At 43.8% G+C, this 20,399-nt stretch overlaps 1 protein-coding gene across 2 annotated transcripts in view; it reads right to left on the bottom strand.

Annotated features, from left to right (window-relative positions):
- LRRC75A (leucine rich repeat containing 75A) overlaps positions 1-17,539 on the bottom strand; it is a 259,754-nt gene extending 242,215 nt beyond the window's left edge. For both annotated transcript variants that reach the window (XR_012715042.1, XM_075263858.1), the window contains exon 1: positions 16,880-17,539. Coding sequence is in view for 1 of the 2 variants with exons in the window: in XM_075263858.1 (XP_075119959.1) it covers positions 16,880-17,149 (270 nt within the window). In the remaining variant the exon portion in view is untranslated. The remainder of the gene's footprint in view (positions 1-16,879) is intronic.
- Between the last annotated feature and the right edge of the window lie 2,860 nt (positions 17,540-20,399).

Below are 20,399 nucleotides of genomic sequence, written 5' to 3' on the forward strand. Positions count from 1 at the left end.
TCCAAGCTACGCCAATCTACTTGCCCGTCATACATCTGCATGTGACATCATATGCTTTTGTATAGGTGCAATCTGTAGGTTCTCTTGTGCCTTAATTTTAATGTGATCTGGATTATTATTTTCTAGAGAAAGAAAAAAACAGAAGAAGACTGTCATAACTAGGATCCGTCACGTGGCAGTGAGACTGAGAGGGAGTTTCTAAATTCATTTCAGATGATGTTATTCTGAAGACAGTTATTGGTGCGGAGAATGAACGAGATACAAAGGATATGTAGTAGTATCCAGGATAGTAAATAGAGCGAACAGCAGATAAGACGAGAGTCTACATCTAGTGCAAACCTCACTCACCCAATAAGACAGGAAAAGTCCATCACACATTAATCTCTGGAGAAAGAAGATGGGACTACCGGAGAAGAACAGCTGCTCATACACTGAGACAAGTGATGAATATTTTATCAGTGAGGAATCCCTAACACAGCAAAATTCACATATCCGCTTTCTCTTCACCACTGACACTTTATGAAGAAAACACAGGTTTCTTTGTATCATTTGTCCTTATGGTCAGCATAAATCCAATCCTTGAAGTCAACTGAAAAAGTCTACCTCCAATTCTAAAACCACTTTCCATAAATGAATAGTACAGGTGAATGTAAGAAACTTTGTAATTTATCTTATTAAGGAAATCTGCTTTCTTCTACACTTATTAGGCTGTTCTTCTCCTTCTTATCTTCACTCAGCCTGTTTGTTTACATACCGTGTTTCGCCAAAAATAGGATACATCCCGAAAGTAAGGCATGCGGGGGGTTTCTGTTGAATTGCCTAATATAAGGCTCCCCCCGTAAATAAGGCATGCCCAAAAATCATTGCAGCCGACTGAACACTGTGAAATGTATTCCCTGTGCAAAGGAAAGCCGGCTGCTGCCTCTGCTGTAGTATCCACTGTCCCTGCTGCTGTAGGATGAGCTCTCCCAACTCATCCCAGAGGCAGAGGCAGCAGCCGGCATACAGAAGAGGCAGCAGCCGGCATACAGAAGAGGCAGCAGCCGGCATACAGCAGAGGCGTTACTGTGCACACAGAGCACAGTGCTCAGCATCCAGCCGGCTGCAATGCCAGTGAAGTGAGGCTCTCCAGCGCAACCGCCAGAAGCCTCGCTAAGCCCCGCCCACCACTTCCGCTGCCGGGACGAACAGCAGCACAAGCGCTGCTATGAAGATGGGAAAGGTAAGTAGTATACCTTCCCCCCCTTCCCCTACACTACCTACAACCGGCAGTCATGCCGGCGCTCTGCTACGGAAGTGCCGGCATGACTGCCAGTTGTCATAAACATGTCCCCTGAAAATAAGACAGGTCCTATATTTAGGACAACAATTTAATATAAGACACTGTCTTATTTTCAGGGAAACATGGTAAGACTCCATCTCCCTATCCACCTCACCTACAGAAATCTATGGAGAGGGGAGGGGAAGGCATTTCATTGATATTTTTTGCATTATTCTGTGCACTGGTAGACTCTTATCTTGATAGAGAGCAGTGTTAAAAGAGCGGCCGGTCTCAGAATAGCAGAGTGTAGCTTCTGTAGTTATGTCTTTTCCAGCGCCTCCCCACAGACTAAACAGTGACTTAGCTTGGTAAAAAGAGAATGAATATAAATTATTATATAATGAACCTATTTCTAAAATAAGAGATATTGCAAAGTTTTTCAGATTCATCTGTAGTTGTTTTATGTTTGGAGGTAACTTTTATAATGTGTTTTGAGTGCCAAAAATGAAAATCACACATGGTCATCAACCAAATCATCCCTAAAATAGTCACGCCACTTATTATTGTGTTGAATCAGAGATGCATAAAGAGATGCATAAAGAACCATATCATTACACTTGGATATATAGTATCTTAGAACAAGCTTTTATTTCACTTGCAAACAAAGATTTTCACTCAAAGGCAGACTAGAAAAGAAAAACATGCCACATGGATATTACGGGTAAGGAATATGCAAGTAACATCTTCAGGTGAAAAAGAGGAATTTGCTTCTAGCACCACCTTTTGGAAGGTAGCTCCATATAGATCAATACCTTTTCCAGCAATGAGGTCTTATTTACATACTCTTTACCCAGAATTCTTAATGGAGCATTCATGGTCTAATAAATCTGTGTACCAGTCTCTCTAATAAGATAAGATAAGATAATCATTTAATAGTCCCACCATAGGGAAATGAGACATTAGCCCTTCTGACCCACATGGAGACCTTTCACACAGCCTGCACCTTCTCTGCTCAAAACAATTGTCTGTGGTTGGGAACTTTTTCTTTTTGGATGCAATATACTGGCTTAGGGTGGATTCACACCTGCGCCCGGTCTCCGCTTTGTGGGTTTCCGTCTTCTACCCAAGAAACTGGACAGGAGACCAAAACCCGGAAGTCAGTGTCCGCCCGTGAACGTCTTCTGGTCTCCGCAGCGAAACTGTTTGTTTTTAACCGGAGATAAAGTTCTGCATGTCCGACTTTGTGTCTGGTTAAAAAAAAACAGTTTCGCCACGGCAATGCAGAAGACGCTCATGGGTGGACACTTTTCAAACCCATTCAAGTGAATGGGTTTGAAAACTGACTGCCGGTGTCTGTCTCCTGTCCAGTTTCTCGGGCAGAAGACAGAAACCTACAAAGTGGAGACCAGGCACAGGTGTGAACCTGCCCTTATCTATTACTGCCAGTTTATGCCCTTAGATTTCTTTAAAAAACAGGTATTAGGCCGGGGCCCCATGGACCGGAAACACCGCGATATGCCCGCAGCGGAGACACTGCGGGAAAAATCGCAGTGTTGTATAGTGCAGGCAAAGTGGATGGGATTCATGCAAATCCCATCCCCACTTTGCGGAAAAAAGATCGCAGCGCGGACACGCTGCGATTTACAAAGCCGTTGCGGCTTTGCAAATCACAGCATGTCTATTATATGTACGGAAACGCCGCCAGCTTTCCCATAGATATAATGTTAAGAGAAAGTTTGCATCGGAAAACTGTGAATTTTCTCTTAAAAGCGCTGCGGAAAGAACCGCAATGCACGCAGTGGTTCTTCCCGCAGTGCTTTAGTGCTGCGGATACGGCTCGTGGGGCCTTAGCCTTACTCTTTAGGAGCTAGCTTCCAACAGGTGGGCAAATTCTTTTATTTTTACCAATGAGATCTTACGCTGGGTTCACACCAGCGTCTGGACTCTGTTATCAGGTTTCCGTCTTCTGCATGCAGAAGACGGAAACCTGTCATGCCGAGTCCGGCCGTGAGCGCCGGTGAGCATTTTGAGCTCTCCGCAGCGAAACCGTTTTGTTTTAAACCGAACACAGAGTACTGCATGTCCGACTCTGTGTCCGGTTTAAAAAAAACAGTTTCGCCGTGGAGAGCATAAAACGCTCACCGGCGCTCACGGCCGAACACTTTTCAAACCCACTCAAATGAATGGGATTGAAAGATGCCAGCAGGATTCCGTCTCCTGCTCTGTTTTGTGCAGGAAACGAAAACCTGTAGAACGGAGACCGGGCGCAGATGTGAACGAGCCCTTATTTGCATATTCCTGTGTCAGTCTTTTCCCAATGAAAGACATTACCCCTTCTGACCCATGTATATTAATATACACCACACAAAATATAAAAAGATTTTTATCAATTTGAAGTGATAAGGCATTGAGTTCATGCTTACTAATATGGACTAGTTCTCATCATAAAAGGGGTTATCTCAACAAGATTTGCCCATACGTAAAACATTATATTAATTGCTGTGGTAAAGGATCCAAATGCTGCTCCTATACCAACATTTACGTGAATAGGGAGGATATTTACTGAGCAAAATGAGCCAAAATTATGTCAGAATTTTTGCCAAAAACTGTCTAACATGTCGTGTGCCATATCTATCAAGTGTTTTGGACATTTTTATGGCAGGCACACAACTTGCTACAAGCTTTTGTTTGTAAAATCCATCCTACTATCTTCATTTCCAAAGCAATCACATTCAATCCATGTTAAAAATCCCTGTATAGGTTAAATCTACTAAACATGTGGTGGATTGTGAAAGACACGACATATAATCAGCTCCTCAATGATATGTGCAAGAAGTTCGAGATTGGAGCTTTCCCGAAAAGTGACAAACAGCATTGATACAGCTGGAGCTGTTAGGGAGCCTTAACACGGAGTAAACACACGTGTATTTTTGCAAAATACCCATGTAAAAATAAGGGAGCCTTCACACGGAGTAACGCCGGGCTCAATGTGTGTTTATTTTTACTGCCGTAGAAATGCGAGGGCAGCGTATACACAGCATTTTTTTTACTATGAGCGTATACGCGGCATTGAGCCCGATGTTACTCCGTGTGAAGGCTCCCTTAGGGTAAGTTCACACGATGTAACGTTGAGTGTGATCTGGCACGTATACACGTGCCAGCAGATGACGTGCTCAAAATGCTCCCATTCATTTCAATGGGAGTTAGGAGCGTATACGCTGCGTTATTTTGCCCCCATGATTTTGCAGACGCAAAATCACGGGCGCAAAATAATGCGGAATCCCCGAAATGTAACCCTCCTCTGTCCCCGCTCCCACATTTCCCCACATGATATGATGCCATCTCAGACTAAGTTTATAGGTCCAAGCTCCATCCACATGTTACAGGACACGACTGGTGACGGCTCATAAAGTTTTATGTTTGTGTAATGACAGTCACCTCTATTACAAAAGTGTCTGACCTCTGCATAAGTAATGCCGCCCCTGCTACTTCTTGTGTCACCCCCTCTACCTCATAGATTGTAAGCCATTGTGAACAGGGCCCTCAGTCCCATTGTGTGAAATGACTTTCTTTGTAATGTATCTTTCTGTCTGTATTTGAACCCTACAAATTGTACAGCGCTGCGGAATATGTTGGCCCTATATAAATACAATTTATTATTATTATGAGCCAATTAAAACTGTTTCTGCCTCATTAATGCGGTGTGCCCCCAAATAGTGCTGATGGAATAATCATACATTCAATCTATTACATTTTCATACATTTAGGCAGCATTCACACAATGTATAGCGGCGCTGATTCTGGCACGAAAACTTGTGTAAGATTCAGCGCTGCAAAACAGAATCCCATTGACTTCAATAGGTTCCGTTTAACACGCATAACACATTGAAATCAATGAATGCACCCTTACATGAGGAATAATAGAAGGAACGCCTCAATGCAGAATTCTAAGAAAAGATACAAGTATGTGTAAAGTGTGAATGTTTACTTCTCTTTACAGGAACTAATATGAATTTAAGAACTTAAGAACACACATTTCCGTCAATAAATGTCATAGATACAAGACGCGTGCTCTCTCAAACGTGGTTGACCTTTAGTTGGCTTAGACTTTGTGCATGAGATTATGTTTTATAAAAAAAAAAAAATAATCATGAACACTGACACAGAAGCAAAAGAACTATATGAAAATACAGCAAAATGACTGTGAATTATAATCTAAGAAGATAGGAAGTGGAAACAAGTATCAGGCTGACAGTAATTCATAGGAAGATGGCAAAGCCATTACTGTACAGTGATCCCGGCGATGCTTCTAAGCGGACATCCGACAGCTGGGCCCTGAGAGCGGTTCTGGCTCATTTTACTAACTGCAGCCTCAATCACCATCAACATTCAGGCTAAAAGTAAGAGAGAAAGTGCAGGGTGAGGAAGGAAATCTCCGCAGCACAGGCTGGAAACTTCAGCTACAGGAAAGGCAGCTGCATTAGGTAAAGCCCTTGAGTAATGGACTCAGGAGACTTAATGAAATTGTTTATTTGCTGCTGGATAAAACCGTATCTACCCAGTTTATCAGTCTGCGCAGAGCGCTTATAGGAGAAAGTTGTTGTGTGAAGGAGCTGCAAACAGCACGAAAATAATAAAACTAAACTGCAACTGGTCTCTATTAGTATTACATTTGTTTGTATACGGTTGTGTGAAGACTGGATAAGAGAAGAGTGGAGTAGGAGGTCTTAGGGGGATTGAAGGTGATGGAGGATCTGAGGTTACGTGTGGGCAGGTAGCAGGGGATTAGGTCAGGGATATATGGAGGGGACAGTTTGGCAGCGTTAGTAACTCAATTCGCTGCGCCGGTTAACCAGTGAAAGTATTGGCAGAGGGGAGGGGCCAATGAAGAACAGGGGGAGAGGTGTATTAAGCGAGCAGCACAGTTTACGGTGGACTGGAGGGGGGGGGGGCAAGAGTATTCGCTGGGAGGCCATGGAGAAGGGTGTTATAGTAGTCTAAGCGGGAGATTATGAGGGCATGGACTAGCATCTTTGTAGTTTCAAGGGTGAGAAAGGAGCAGATTCGATGGATTTTCTTGAGTTGGAGGCAGCAGGAGGTGTTGAGGGTTTGAATGTGCGATTTGAAGGATAGGTCAGAGTCCAAGGTTACCCCAAGGTAACGCAACCGTGGGACAAGGGAAAAGTGTGGTTCCATTAACTTTGATAGTTGGACAAGGCCGAGATAGTAGATGGAGAACAGGAGGGGTCCTAGGATGGAGCCTTGGGGGACACCTACAGAGAGAGGGCGAGGTGAGGAGGTGGTGTGTGAGTGGAAGACGCTGAATGTGCGGTCGGTGAGGTATGAGGAGATCCAGGAATGGGCCAGGTCTGAGGTGACAAGGGATGAAAGTGTTTCTAACAAAAGGGAATGGTCGACTGTGTCAAAGGCAGAGGAGAGGTCAAGAAGGAGGAGGACAGAGTAATGGCGCTTGGCTTTGGCGATTAGAAGGTCATTAGTGACTTTGGTTAGGGAAGTCTCTGTGGATTGACGGGGTCTGAAGCCTGACTGTAGTCTGTCAAAGAGCAGTTTGGACGAGAGACAGGAGGAGAGTTCGGAGTGGACGTGTTGCTCAAGCAGTTTTGAGGCGTATGGGAGCAGTAAGATGAGACAATAGTTGGCTGGAGAGGACGGGTTGAAGGATGGTTTCTTAAGTATAGGTGTGAAGGTGGCATGTTTGAAGGCGGAGGGGAAGGATCCATTGGTTAGGGATAGATTAAAGAGATGTGTTAGGACCAGAGTAATGACTTCAGTGAGTTTATGGATGAGATGTGAAGGGATCAGGTCAAGCGCACAGGAAGTGAGGTGGGATTTAGAGGTTAAGGTGGACAGCTTATCATCAGTGACGGTGGAGGAACAGGTTAAAGATGAAGAGCAGCGAACAGTTGGGTAGAGGGGTTGCCAGGGGTGTAGGGTGAGACTGTCGCTTATGGTGTCAATTTTGCTTTTGAAATAAGAGGCAAAGTCATCATCTGAGAAAAGTGACAACCTTAGCAGAGCAGATACATTTTAGAAAAGACAAAACTGACAAAGTGATGAAACACATACAGACATATTCAGGAGCTTTTAACCTTGCTAAAAAAAACCCTGCACTATATGAGAAAATCACAAAACCGCAACAAGCAGCTAGAAATGACTAGAAGCCATTGTAGCAGCCTAAAACTTCTATTAGCAACGACATTGCAATTCGTTATAAAAATGGCACCATAAATAAGCCATAGCAATGGGGGCAGCTCTCTATCCCTACCACTCCACATGACTCATACATCAATGTCTGCTCACTGCTATACAAATATCCAGTCAGCTGAATGGGATTATACGCTTTGAGAAAACCAGAGAAATCATTGACAAATGACCTCTGTAATAGCTAAGTATCGCTGCCATGTTCTATAGAACGGACGAAAATGAAAATGCCAGTATGCTCCGACTGGTTAAAAGTACAGGTTGTGTCATGGGTGAAGACTTAAAGAAAACTTGTGTTACCTAAAAAGTTTTTGACTGCTATTAAATAAGACAAAAAAATCCAAATCCGTAGACTACGTTACACATGGTGTATATTCAGGTAGCATCTTATTTGGACAGACTTCTATGACATCACAAGAGTAAGTCAGGTAACTGCTATGACATCATCCTTTGCTTCCATTATAAACCACCGGCATGTCTGTAGGTATAATTGATTGATAGGGGTCTGAGTGGCAATAACAGTGCTCTAGGGAGCTGAAGGCTCGCCCCCAGTGCACTTTTGTAGATTTAGGGTTGGTTCACACTAGCGCTTGTATTCCGTCCGCAAGGAGTCTGCATGGAGACCCCCCCCGGACGGAATGCAATCGCAATTGCAAGTGATGTGCTTGCAAAGCACATGGAGCCCATAAACTATAATGGGCATGAATGAATTGTGCGGGCAGTGCGCAGCAAGCACACGGAGCCCATTATAGTCTATGGGCTCCATGTGCTTAACTGCACAGCTCTTGCATTAGCGTTGGTATTCCGTCTGGGGGGGTCTCCATGCGGATTCCTTGCGGACGGAATACAAGCGCTAGTGTGAACCAACCCTAAATCTACAAAAGTGACATATATAGCCAAGATAAGTTATTTATCACTGTCATGTGTAATGTAACACTGTGGGGACAGTGAATAAGCTTGGTGGAGGTGGTAGACTCCCTTTAACTGTTCCCATTTTGGGTGTGTCACCCAGTCTCCCTGCAGGGCTACTACAGGACACAATCACAGTGGCGTACAATACACCCATATGAATGAGAATGTAATGTGCTCCTTTTTCATGTCCTCTGTGTTCTTGTGAAACATTTGCTTCATCATCTGGATATTGCTTTAGAATTTCAAGGAAGGAAATATGTCAGAAAGGAAATGTCACACGTTTTTGCTATTCTAGACCAGGTCTGTAATATTTACATGCACAGAAGAACATTATTAATGGATGCCACCTTAAAGGCAGAGGATCAGTAACTTCCTTATGTATAAATGTACAGAAATCCCATTAATGCGGCAGTAAGGCGACCTGCACGTGCAATGTATGGGGCATGTATGACATTTTTTGTTTTTTATTTAGATTGTGAGCCCCATATAGGGATCACAATGTACATTTTTTTTCTATCAGTATGTCTTTGTAGAATGGGAGGAAAGCCATGCAAACTCGGGGAGAACATACAAACTCCTTGCAGATGTTGTTCTTGGCAGGATTTGAACCTAGGACTCCAGCACTGCAAGGCTGCAGTGCTAACTACTGAGCCACAGTGTTGCCCCCACGGATGACATATTGATTGGTATCCATGTCATCCAAGAATGAATTGAATATATTGCAGACCCCAAACGGAATACCGAACAAAGGGCCTTAAGTCTCTCACAGTAGAGGTATCACATTGTCATCTTGTATCAAATCTTGTGCAAGACTGATTAGACATTATCGGTCAGATTTTTCAATGCCAGTCTTCATGTCCTCTGAACCAGCGTAGGTGGCGCACACCTCCTCATAAATCAGATGCACCTTTCACCAGGCAGGGCACCTCCACTGAAATCCGCACCACATTGTAGCCGTCGCACATTTCAGAGGCCATTCATGCAAATTTTTGTACAAAATCCTGATCTAAGCAAAGCATGCAACATTTTCATGTCTTTTTAATACATCAGGCGCATGGAAATAGAAACTAGAAACTGGAAACCAAAAAATTGCAAATAATAAATTTCCCCCACTGAGTGAAAGTAGAGATTGAAAAAAAAAAAAAATAAAGGACTTAAACACAAAAAATCTAAAATCATTTAATTCACAAGTAGCAGAATTTGTTGCAAAAAATTCAGTCCTATCCCCCCATTTATCTGTATAAAATTTCTAAAAATTCTTGTGTTTGATGCCAAATTACCCTGTCGAATGGAATTGATTTTCGGTTGCAAAATTTCTGCAACAAAATCTACCACATCTGAATCCACCCTTAAAAGCCTGCAGCTGTTAGACAGTATATCCCTAGCAACCAATCTCTTGCAAATGACTCAGCTGCTCAGGTCAAAAGTGGATTGGTACTGACATGAGAGAAGGGAAGAGCAGCTTGGCATCAGTCCCACTATGCCATTCCACATCTCAGACCGTTCTATTCTTCACAATCTCTTTCTGCATTTTACAATATATTGATGGACTGTAAATCTAAGCCTATAGATATACAACTGGTGGCCGCCACTGCCTGCAATACCAAATATATTACCTATGCATGAGAAAGATGGCTGTCATCTGGGATCTTGCTAATAATTACAAATGTATGTATATAATGTATCATTCTATTTCTGAATTACCAAATAAAATGCCCTTACAAGCCCACATACTATTACTTGGCTATAAAATAGATTATAAAATATTTGGGTTTTTTTGTCATAATAGATGCGGCATGTGACAACTCCTTGTGATAGGTTCACCATTAGTCCTATCGAAGATGTACTGACATATTATTAGCAATATGTCCGTCCATACAATGTAATGTATGGGGTATCTGTGAAAATAACTGCCCCACAGGTGCAAGAAGGCCATGAAATATGGATGTTTATCACAGCCGTTTTGCTCCTCAATTCTGCCAATGTAGCCTTAGGCTAAGTTCATACAGAGTTTTTGGTCAGAATTTTGACACGGATTCAGCCTCCAAAAAACGCCTCACAATACAGTCCTATGTATGTATGTCGCTTGTAATTTTTTTCCTCTCGTGGCAAAAAGAAGCGACATGACCTTACTTCAGGCGGATTCCACCTGAAAAAGTCAATGGGAGCCGGAAAATCCGTGTTAAGGTTTTTGGATGTGGATTTTGACTTGGAATTGTCAAAAACCGCAAGCGATTTTTCCGCCTTCCATTGACTCCCGTTGGATTTTTCAGGCAGAATCTGCCTGAAGAAAGGTCATGTCACTTTTTTTTTCTCTAGCAGAAAAAAAGCATCAAAAAACGCCTCACAATTTTTCCTGAGCAGATTTTTCCTGACCAAAATACTCGCCAAAAAACTCCATGTGAACGCCTAACACAGAACTGCCTGTATAATACCCATACAGAGGGTTCCTTCCCTCCATCTTACATTTGGAAATGCTGAACCACACTTTCTATGGTTTGGACCATTTACCAGTTTTCCATGTTGCAAACCCCTTTAGAAGTTTTACCCCTAATACACACGACTGTCTCTTAACAGACAAAATTATTACCAACTCATAAGTAACAACCAAATGTGGTCATTCCTGGTCATTTTGGCCCCACAAATGCTGATAATAATTACTATAGCTATGGCCACCATAACAACACTTAAATATGGATAAACCTTTGAATGTTCTGCCCATCGACCATTGCCGTCTCCATTTTTGGCTGTACAATATGTTTAAAGTGTGAGGGAAGGGGTTAATAAGGAGATGAACCAAGAATTTGGTTACTCCGATCATAACCTCTAAAATATTCCACCGCTTTGTCTGTATTTAGGTCCCATTATTTCCAGGAATTAACTATCGAGGACTTGGCGGTGAAAGACATAAAAGAATGTTACGCTATGAATGTCCCTTCACTCAGTGAGAAGTCATCCAGATTTATCCACATTGGCGCGGGACTATTTCTGGCGCTAGTGAAAAGCTGCTATTAATTTGGGTAACATATGACTTGCTTTATGTTTATATGTCACAGGCCTCACGATAAACGGCTCCAATACTACAGAGAGCTCGAAAATAGACACAACCTCTCTGTCACCTCTGATCTATTGTGTGTGAGTACACGTTACATCTATACACATCGCTTAGTTTCTTGCACAGCTCCTAAACCCCGACCCTGCACATCCCAGCAATGCTCCGTCCTATATAGAACACGCAGAATTCGCTTAATATATGTTGTAACTGATACACAAATTGTACATCACCTGCAAAAGTGGTCAGGGACCTACTGAGCCACACTTGTATAGGTAGGTCAGTATATTGTATCAATGGAGGGATTTATCAAGACAAGGATTTTGTATATCGGTCTTGACAGTCCCTGCACCGCTGGAGAATTTGCCTGATTTATCATGAGGTACAGGCCGTGCACCTACACTGATATCTATGCTATCTTGTAACTGGTATTATTAACTCCAGAAAATTATCAATGGTCCTGTCCACAAAACGTTCCTACCACCCGCTAGAAATGTAGTACGGGCATTGTCAGAACGCCAATTGTGACCATTTTTGTGACTTTTTACTCCACTCAAAATTGCCCCAAAATACAGTGCTGTGCAAATGCCTTGCGTATAAGTATGTAAAAATGTTGCAAAGTAAGATATGCTTTTAGAAACAGATGATTTTTGTCAATTAAAAAAAAAAAAAAAAAAAAAAGTGAAGTAAGTGAACAAAAGAGAAATCTAAATTAAACTAAGACCCCACGTAGCGTCCCGGCGGCAATGCATCGAAAGTTTCCTCTGCGCTCAATTATACCTATAGGGAAACCACCGGCGTTTCCGTAGGTAAAGTTAACTTTACCTACGGAAACGCCGGTGGTTTCCCTATAGGTATAATTGAGAGCAGAGGAAACTTTCGATGCATTGCCGCCGGGACGCTACGTGGGGTCTTAGTTTAATTCAGATTTCCAAAACTGCAATGGAGATCGTAGCGTGTCCACAGCACATATTTTATCGCAGTGTGGGGATGGGATTCGCTGACTGTAAAATGCTGCGGTTTTTACTGCGTTGTTTACACCATATGGGTGACCGCCCTTTGGCATCAGAACAGCATAATTCTTCTAGGTAGATTGGAAGGAACAGTAGTGTATACAGATATACCAGTGGCCTGTATTATGGGACTTGTAAGAACGCAATGCCAGCAGAAGCGGCCATTTTTTACATATAAACTGTCCCAAGTCTGCTGGAAAGGGAGGAGACATCTGAATTCCCTGCAGTCCTGTATAAGCCAATAGTGGCTGTGAAGAAAGTTTTTATAATAATATAAATATATTAGAGCATTACTTTTAGGGCTTATTTAGATGGTGATAATGCATCTGTGTTATATGGACTATAGGACTGCAGATTGTTCAACTCATTCAATCCATAGTCAAGACCAGATTGGTGGCCGTAATACGGTCTGTATAATACAGAGGCATTATGACAGGCTGAAAAAGCCCTTAAGGCAGATCCCTAAGACGATTCTATAAAGTAGCTCTGTCATGGATTATCATTTTCACAATATGCTGCCAATACAAGTACTGTCACATGCAGCGGCTCCAGCCAGACTATTGGTGATTTCATGTAACAAACACAGCTTGTCTTGTCCATGCATCACTGGATCATATCAGGAACCAAAACTTACTGCACTGATTGTTTGGGAATGGTGGAGGCTAAAGAAAAAAATCCAGCTGCCCTGGAATCAGTGAAGTGGGACTTATTAAAGGATGCAAAGAGCTTAAGTTGGTGACAGTAGTGAAAGGTCGTCTTTAGGCCGGGACACCATGCGGTGTAAACACTGTGGCATATACTGTGGCTTTCTACTGTTCCCTACAAAGTGGATGGAATTCTAGCTAACCCATTCACACATTGCAGGAAAATGCCTGCAGCGAAAACGCTGTTATTTCCAAAACTGAAGCGTTTTTGGAAATCGCAGTATGTCAATTATACCTATGGAAACGGTGGCGGTTTCCCTATAGGTGGAAAGGAAGCAAAAAATCCGCAGTGGAAACCTCTGCAGACTTTCTGTGAAATGCGTTGTCGGAAAAACCATGATACGTTTGTCTGTGGCAGTACCTTATAAAAAGCACAAAACCAGAACGGTACCTATGCTACATCTGTATGGGGATTATTTTGGGAGCTTTTGATCAGACTTGTTGAAAAGTTGCTAAGCATGAGGAAACAATATCTATAGTGTGACAGATTGACTATTGTGGTTACAGCTCGACCCTGGTATAACAATAGCCAAAATGTGGAACATCAGATTGAAATAAAATATTACTGAGTTACCTGACAAGTAGCTGTGACTTTAAAAAAAAAATTGAGAAAACACCAAAATTAACACTTAAAATTCTGATCTATGGCAAACTAACAAGTAGAATAAAACAAAAATAGCCTTGAGATTCATCAAATGTATTATCCAGCATCAAGCACAGTACTCTCAGACTGCACAAGTTTACATAAACTATTAGTAAAGATGGGCCGACGTCTTCTGTAATAATCACAAGTGATTTCTGCTACTCATTGCGAGGCTACACAAATTTTCACATCAGCCTTGAGTTATACACCCAGCCTAACAAGGTTAGTGAGCTGGAGAGAGCTGGAAGCTAATAACCTGCTGTAACATTTAATACATATGTCATGTCGTCCAGAGGAGAAAGCTGCATGTTGCCTAATAACACTTATTTCATTAAAACATGGTATAACAAACTATTAGACTACCAGAAGAGACATGGAAGAGATATGTAAAAAAACACACTGTGGACACGGTGATTTCTAAAACCGGCACAGTTTTGGAAATTGAAGCATATCAATAATACCTACGGAAATACTGGCAGTTTCCCCATAGGTATAGTTGAAACAGAAAATCTGCAAAGTCCATTCACACGGAGGAAAATGGTGAGGGATTTGGTGTGGAATCTCAGCACAGAAAAAGGAACCCACTGAAGTCAATGGGAGGCTTTTTTTTAGCGCTGAAATCCCACACCAAATTCCTCACCATCTTCCTCCGTGTGAATGGCCCCTGATTCACTTGTTCCTAACCTATGTATCTGCAGGGCTAGACTGATATGCTGCATTCTGCTGACAGACTCTCTCTAAAGGAATTACCCAGGATAATTCAGCTCATGTATATGTGTATGTAGAACACAGAGGCCAGTGTCCTGTAGCAGTGTTCACGCAGATGTATGGCATCTCATTGCTGCAAAAACCAGTGGGAATTACCAGAATGGTGAAGGGGTGGATTGGTGAAGGGTCTTAACAGGGATTTCTAACATTTACTATTATTATTTAATATTTCATTTTAGCACATTAAAGGGGCTCTATCAGCAAAATCATGCTGATAGAGCCCCACATATGCGTGCATAGCCTTTAAAAAGGCTATTCAGGCACCGTAAAAGTTAAATTAAACTACCCCCCCCCCCCCATTTTAAAATAATAGCTTAAAAAAGAATGTTCTCTACCTACGGAATGTGCGCCGTCTTCTTCTCCCCCGCCTCTTCTTCCTCTGACGTCTTTGGGTCCCGTCCTCCTCCGGCGCTTGCTCGCGGACACTGATAAAAAAAAAAATAGCCCGGGTGCATGCGCAGTAGCACGCGGCTTCTACTACGGCTACTGCGCATGCGCCCGGGCTATTTTTTTTTTATTAGTGTCTGCGAGCAAGCGCCGGAGGAGGACGGGACCCGAAGACGTCAGAGGAAGAAGAGGCGGGGAAGAAGATGAAGACACGCCCTGAATGCCCGCCCAGGGTGCACGTTCCGTAAGTAGAGCACATTCTTTTTTAAGTTATTATTTTAAAACGGGGGGGTAGTTTAATTTAACAATTACGGTGCCTGAATAGCCTTTTTAAAGGCTATGCACGCATATGTGGGGCTCTATCAGCATGATTTTGCTGATAGAGCCCCTTTAAGCCAAATTTTTAAAATTCCTGGCTAGCGCCTTTACTTCAACAATGTGAGCAAAATTTCAGAACATCCCACATTACAATAAATAAGAATTACGTGCAATTTTTCTCCAGGTTTGTTTTAACATTGCATGTGGTATTGTGCAATTGTAATGCTATGTGGTATTTCCAAACTGTTCTGCTTTAGGGACTTTTCAAAGGAGGCTCTATTTCTAAATCCTACATAAAATGCTTTGTAATTTACTGCATGTGCCTTCCTACAATATCCAATGTACAATATGTTACGGGTGCTCTACCTTAAAGGGATTCTGTCAGAAGGAAAATTCGTATTAAACTAATGACAGTACCTTGTAGGGCCGCTTCTATACTTTCCAGAAACGCCTTTCTTATTCTTCTTAGCCTCAGCAGAAAAACACCCCTAAAGCCCTTCTTAACTAATCTACAGAAGAGTAAAATCCTGATTTTCATGAAATTGGAGCTGCGGTGCAGAATAAGAAAGACAATATTGGAAAGTGTAGAAGCCGCTATACAAGGCGCTACCATTAGTCTGATACTGGTTTTCCTGCTGACAGGCTCCCTTTAATAATTCATTTCATCTGTATTTTTTAACCCGCCATGCCCATGCGATATTGGAGCCCAATAGAGATAACCACTGATCTCGGCTGAATATAGTGACACCATTAGTTTTTCTTTTTCTCTCTGCCCTCTGGCTTAAAACTTCAGTAATCTGCCTACATTCACCGCAGTTTTTGGAGCGTGGTGTCTTATTGCCCCTGTCATGGATTGTGCACAGTGCGTACAAGTGTCTCTTATGGTGCCGCACATTGACACAGATTTACTATTACTGTCTAACACTTTGACAGATATAGAGTCAGGATATTCAGGAGTTGCAACAAATGTATCACGGACGGTGGCGATGCTGTTTAATAAATATGACGCATCCTTTGCACTTATTAGACTCTGTTCTTCATTATGACACCTTTTGCAAGCACTGTTTACATTGTCTTTTGCACCTACAAAGTGATGCACACCTGTAATAATTTTACAACTTGACACAGTCGCCCCCTTTTGAAAGTGTCTGGTAAGGTGCAAACATCTATTCCTTTTGGGGGCAAATTCTAAAAAACTATGTCGCAATGAATGTCCGAGTTCTGGCACAACAACGATAAATCTGCCACATCGTGTCATATAATAATAATAAATTTTATTTATATAGCGCCAACATATTCCGCAGTGCTGTTCAATTTGTAGGGTTCAAATCCAGACAGAAAGATACATTACAAAGAAAATCATTTCACACAATGGGACTGAGGGTCCTGCTTGCAAGAGCTTACAATCTATAATGTAGTAATTCTACATCAGGTAACTATAGACTTTACTTATCCAACTTCTAACTTTTTACAACCATTATATTTTGGAAAACTACTTTAACTCTGACCAAAGCAGAAATCCCATGGCACGTGCCATCACCATATAATGTTCTTAAATATTGATACAGAATATGACTGGGGTCAGGGGTCACCACTCACCTGTCTCAGGTGTCGCAGCAGCTCAGTGGCCTCCTCCTGTCTCCCCTGCTTTACCAACATCATCATGTCTTGGATCATCCTGATCCTCCTATGATAAGGGGGTAGATTGGAGGATCCGCTTTTTCCAAATTTATCCCCAGACTTCACCCCAAAAGACCAGAAGTCTCCTCTTTCCCTGGCAGGGGTGCTCCTCCGGGATCCGGGGGGGTGCTGAGGGCTTTCCCCCCCAGCACTGGAAGCCTGGCACACCTTGGTCTGCTTGGTGCCCATGATGGTAATAGGGAACCCTCAGGAGAGGCATCCGAAATAATCCTGGTGGGTTCACACAGCAGAGCAAATGTGAAGCTGAATGACACATGCAACAGGTCAGGGATCCAGAGAGACAAGTCACTCCAGCAATGGCATCACAAGGAAGGGGATGGAGAATCCGCACACGTCCGGGAGATTCCAGAATCGCAACATTGTTTCCAGTGTGCACAGCTGGATCCCTGTGGCGCTTCCTCCTCCTAGGGGGGCTACTGTTTAGGGAACACAAAGCTGCCCCCGCCCCCCGCGACCCCCCAGACTACACAACTTTCTAGCGAACCTCCAAAACAAGAAGGAAGCAGCGCTTAGGACACTGTGCAGACTAGAGGGCAGCGGTCACCTGCGGAGTCCACACTAAACTGTTGCACGTCCTTGTGAAGCCCCGGGAGCAGCAGAAGGTTTTCTACTGACAGGGGGAGGGGGAAGGACAGACAAGTCTCAGCCTCTCGGCACAGACTCCCTGCACTAGGAATCAGTCTCAGGAGGGGCTGAGCAGGGGAGGGGGCACCGGGGCTTTCCTCTGGCTGCTGCCCAGGAGCTGGCAGGTAGCACCGGGGTGTCTGGAGCCTCTCCTGGAGCCAGCATCGCTTCCCATACACACAGGAGAGGGGGCTGCGGCTCTTGTCAGGCAGAAGGCGTTTCCTGTGTGTGGAGCTGGCCACTCTCATGCTAGGAAGAGCTGAGCTGGGCATGTGCCAGGAAAAGCCCCTGTAGATCCATCAGTGCTGAGCAGATGAGACCAGGGACCCCCTGTGCTCAGCAACAACTTGTCTCTTCTTAAAGGAGCCCTGAAGTGCTAAGGATCTGCTGCCCCTGAGACCTGGACAGAAGGATACACAGCAGGGATCATGGGGTAGACACTTATATGACAGACTGTATACAGTGGCTGATAACATAGAACAATGCATTGTATCCAGCTCCTCTATAATTGGGACTGGGGTGGGCATTGGGGTGTATTAATCTACCTGTCTTCCTACTTGGCGTCTGTGTTTTTAGTAAATACATCTGTTTTAGTAATAACATTGCAGGAGCATTGCTTGTCATGAGAGCACGTTCCTCTGTTATTCTTCCTGGATATTTATATATTGATAACTTGGTGTATACCGTATTTTTCGGACTATAAGACGCACCTAGGTTTTAGAGGAGGAAAATAGGGGAAAAAAATTTTGAAGCAAAAACTGGTAAAATATTTAATATATGGGAGTTGTAGTTTTGCAACAGCTGCAAGGCCACATTGACAGGTGACCCTTCAGCTGTACGGGGATGTATAGAGCGTTTTTTTTGCGGGGCCAGCTGTAATTTTTAGTTATACCATTTTGGGGGATATCTATTGCTTAGATCACCTTGTATTGAAAAAAAAACAGGAGGTGATTTAGAACTTTTATTTATTTCATATTTTTAAAGCTTTTATTTTTTTTTATTTATTTTTTTTACTATTTTATTCCCCCCGGGGGCTTGAACCTGCGGTCACTTGATCGCAAGTCCCATAGACGGCAATACAACTGTATTGCCGTCTATGGGACATTCTGTCTATTAGTATTACGGCTGGTCATAGAGACCAGCCGCAATACTAATATAGCAGTGACAGGCCTGGGAGCCTCATTAGGCTCCCGGCTGTCACCCGAACAGGTCGGCTCCTGCGATATCGCCGCGCAGGAGCCGGCCTGCAACTTTACAGGTACGGGGCCGGTGGGGACCGGCCCCGGGGGAGAAGGGGCCACGGATACTGACCCGGCATCCGCTGTACTAGAGAGGCGGATGCCGGGAAGGGATAGACGCCGGGGCCTGAGACATCGCTACGATCCTCTGCCCTGCATGAAGCCAGCGGCGGGGGCACGGAGGAGCCCCTGCCGCTGCTGGCTTCATGCATGGCAGAGGAGCGCAGCGATGTCTCAGGCCCCGGCACCTGTAATGGCGTCTATCACTTGCCGGCTTCCGCCTCTCTATTACAGCGGATGCCAGGCGCCACCTTCAGACTATAAGACGCACCCTTCTTTTCCCCAAAAATTTTGGGGAAAAAAAGTGCGTCTTATAGTCCGAAAAATACGGTACTTGTGAGAGGAGGAGTTAGAGGAGTTCTCAGAGCAGTGACGTGACTAAAGTCTTGTGGGCCCCGGCGCAGTCTTGTCCGGGGCCCCCTACCTCATCCCTACAGTGAATTCTTGATAGTGATGGTTATGGGAGCTGAGGAGTTTAATCCACCTTAGTGTGGTTAGGGTAATCTGTGGGTCTCCTTGGCTTATAGGTAGATGGAAGCTGCAACCTCAATACTGATGTCAGTGCTTATAGACCCCCTAACACTCCTGGGCCCCAGTGTGACCCGACCCTCTGCACCCTCTCAAGTTACACCCCTGTCACAGAGTAATAAAGGAGTATTCCAGTAATGACAAGTTGTTCCTTGTCTGAAGGATGGGGATAACTGAGTGACTGATGGACGTCTAACCGATGTGGCCCACAGTGATCATAAGTGAGAAGGTGCCTTGTGCCCCATAGGAATGGAGCAGCGGTTGTGCATGTATGCTGCCATTCTATTCATCTTTATGGAACCGCTGAAGAGAAGTTTAGTACATCACTTACTAAACTAAACTCCCCCCTCCAAATTACATAGTTATTGAATGATTTCTAATCACCAGAATACCTTTTTCTGCCACTTGCTGCTAGACGCACCCTGTCTAAGGACACCTCCCCCCCCCCATTGCCACCACCTAGAAATACCTGACCTGCACAAATTAGAATGCTCCCTCAATGGCCTCCACATAGTATAACACCTGTGGCTCTCACACAGTATAATGGCTCCCTAATGGCCCCATACAATTTTCCTTTTATAATTTCGCCCTCCAGGTTGCCCAAAAAATTCTTGTCCCCCACCCCCCTGGTTGCCCCCACTGTGTCACACACCCCAAGTTGCCCCCACTGTCACATACCTCAGGTTGTCCCCACAGTATCATGTCCTCACCCCAGGTTGCTCCCACAGTATCATGTCCCACCACACTGACATGCCCCCTTCAGGTTGTCCACACAATGTCATGTCCTCACCCCGGGTTGCCTCCCCAGTTTTGTGTCCCCCCTAACCCTCAGGTTGCCCCCATAGTGTCATACCCCCCCCCCCCCCCCCCGCCCAGGTTGCCTCCTCAGTTTCATGTCCCTCCACTGTATGTATCAAAGAAAAACAAACCTTAATACTCAGCTTTCCCCATTCACTCCTCTCTCTGGT

Source organism: Leptodactylus fuscus, chromosome 2 (genome assembly GCF_031893055.1).
Source record: "Leptodactylus fuscus isolate aLepFus1 chromosome 2, aLepFus1.hap2, whole genome shotgun sequence".
NCBI classification, from domain to species: Eukaryota; Metazoa; Chordata; class Amphibia; order Anura; family Leptodactylidae; genus Leptodactylus; species Leptodactylus fuscus.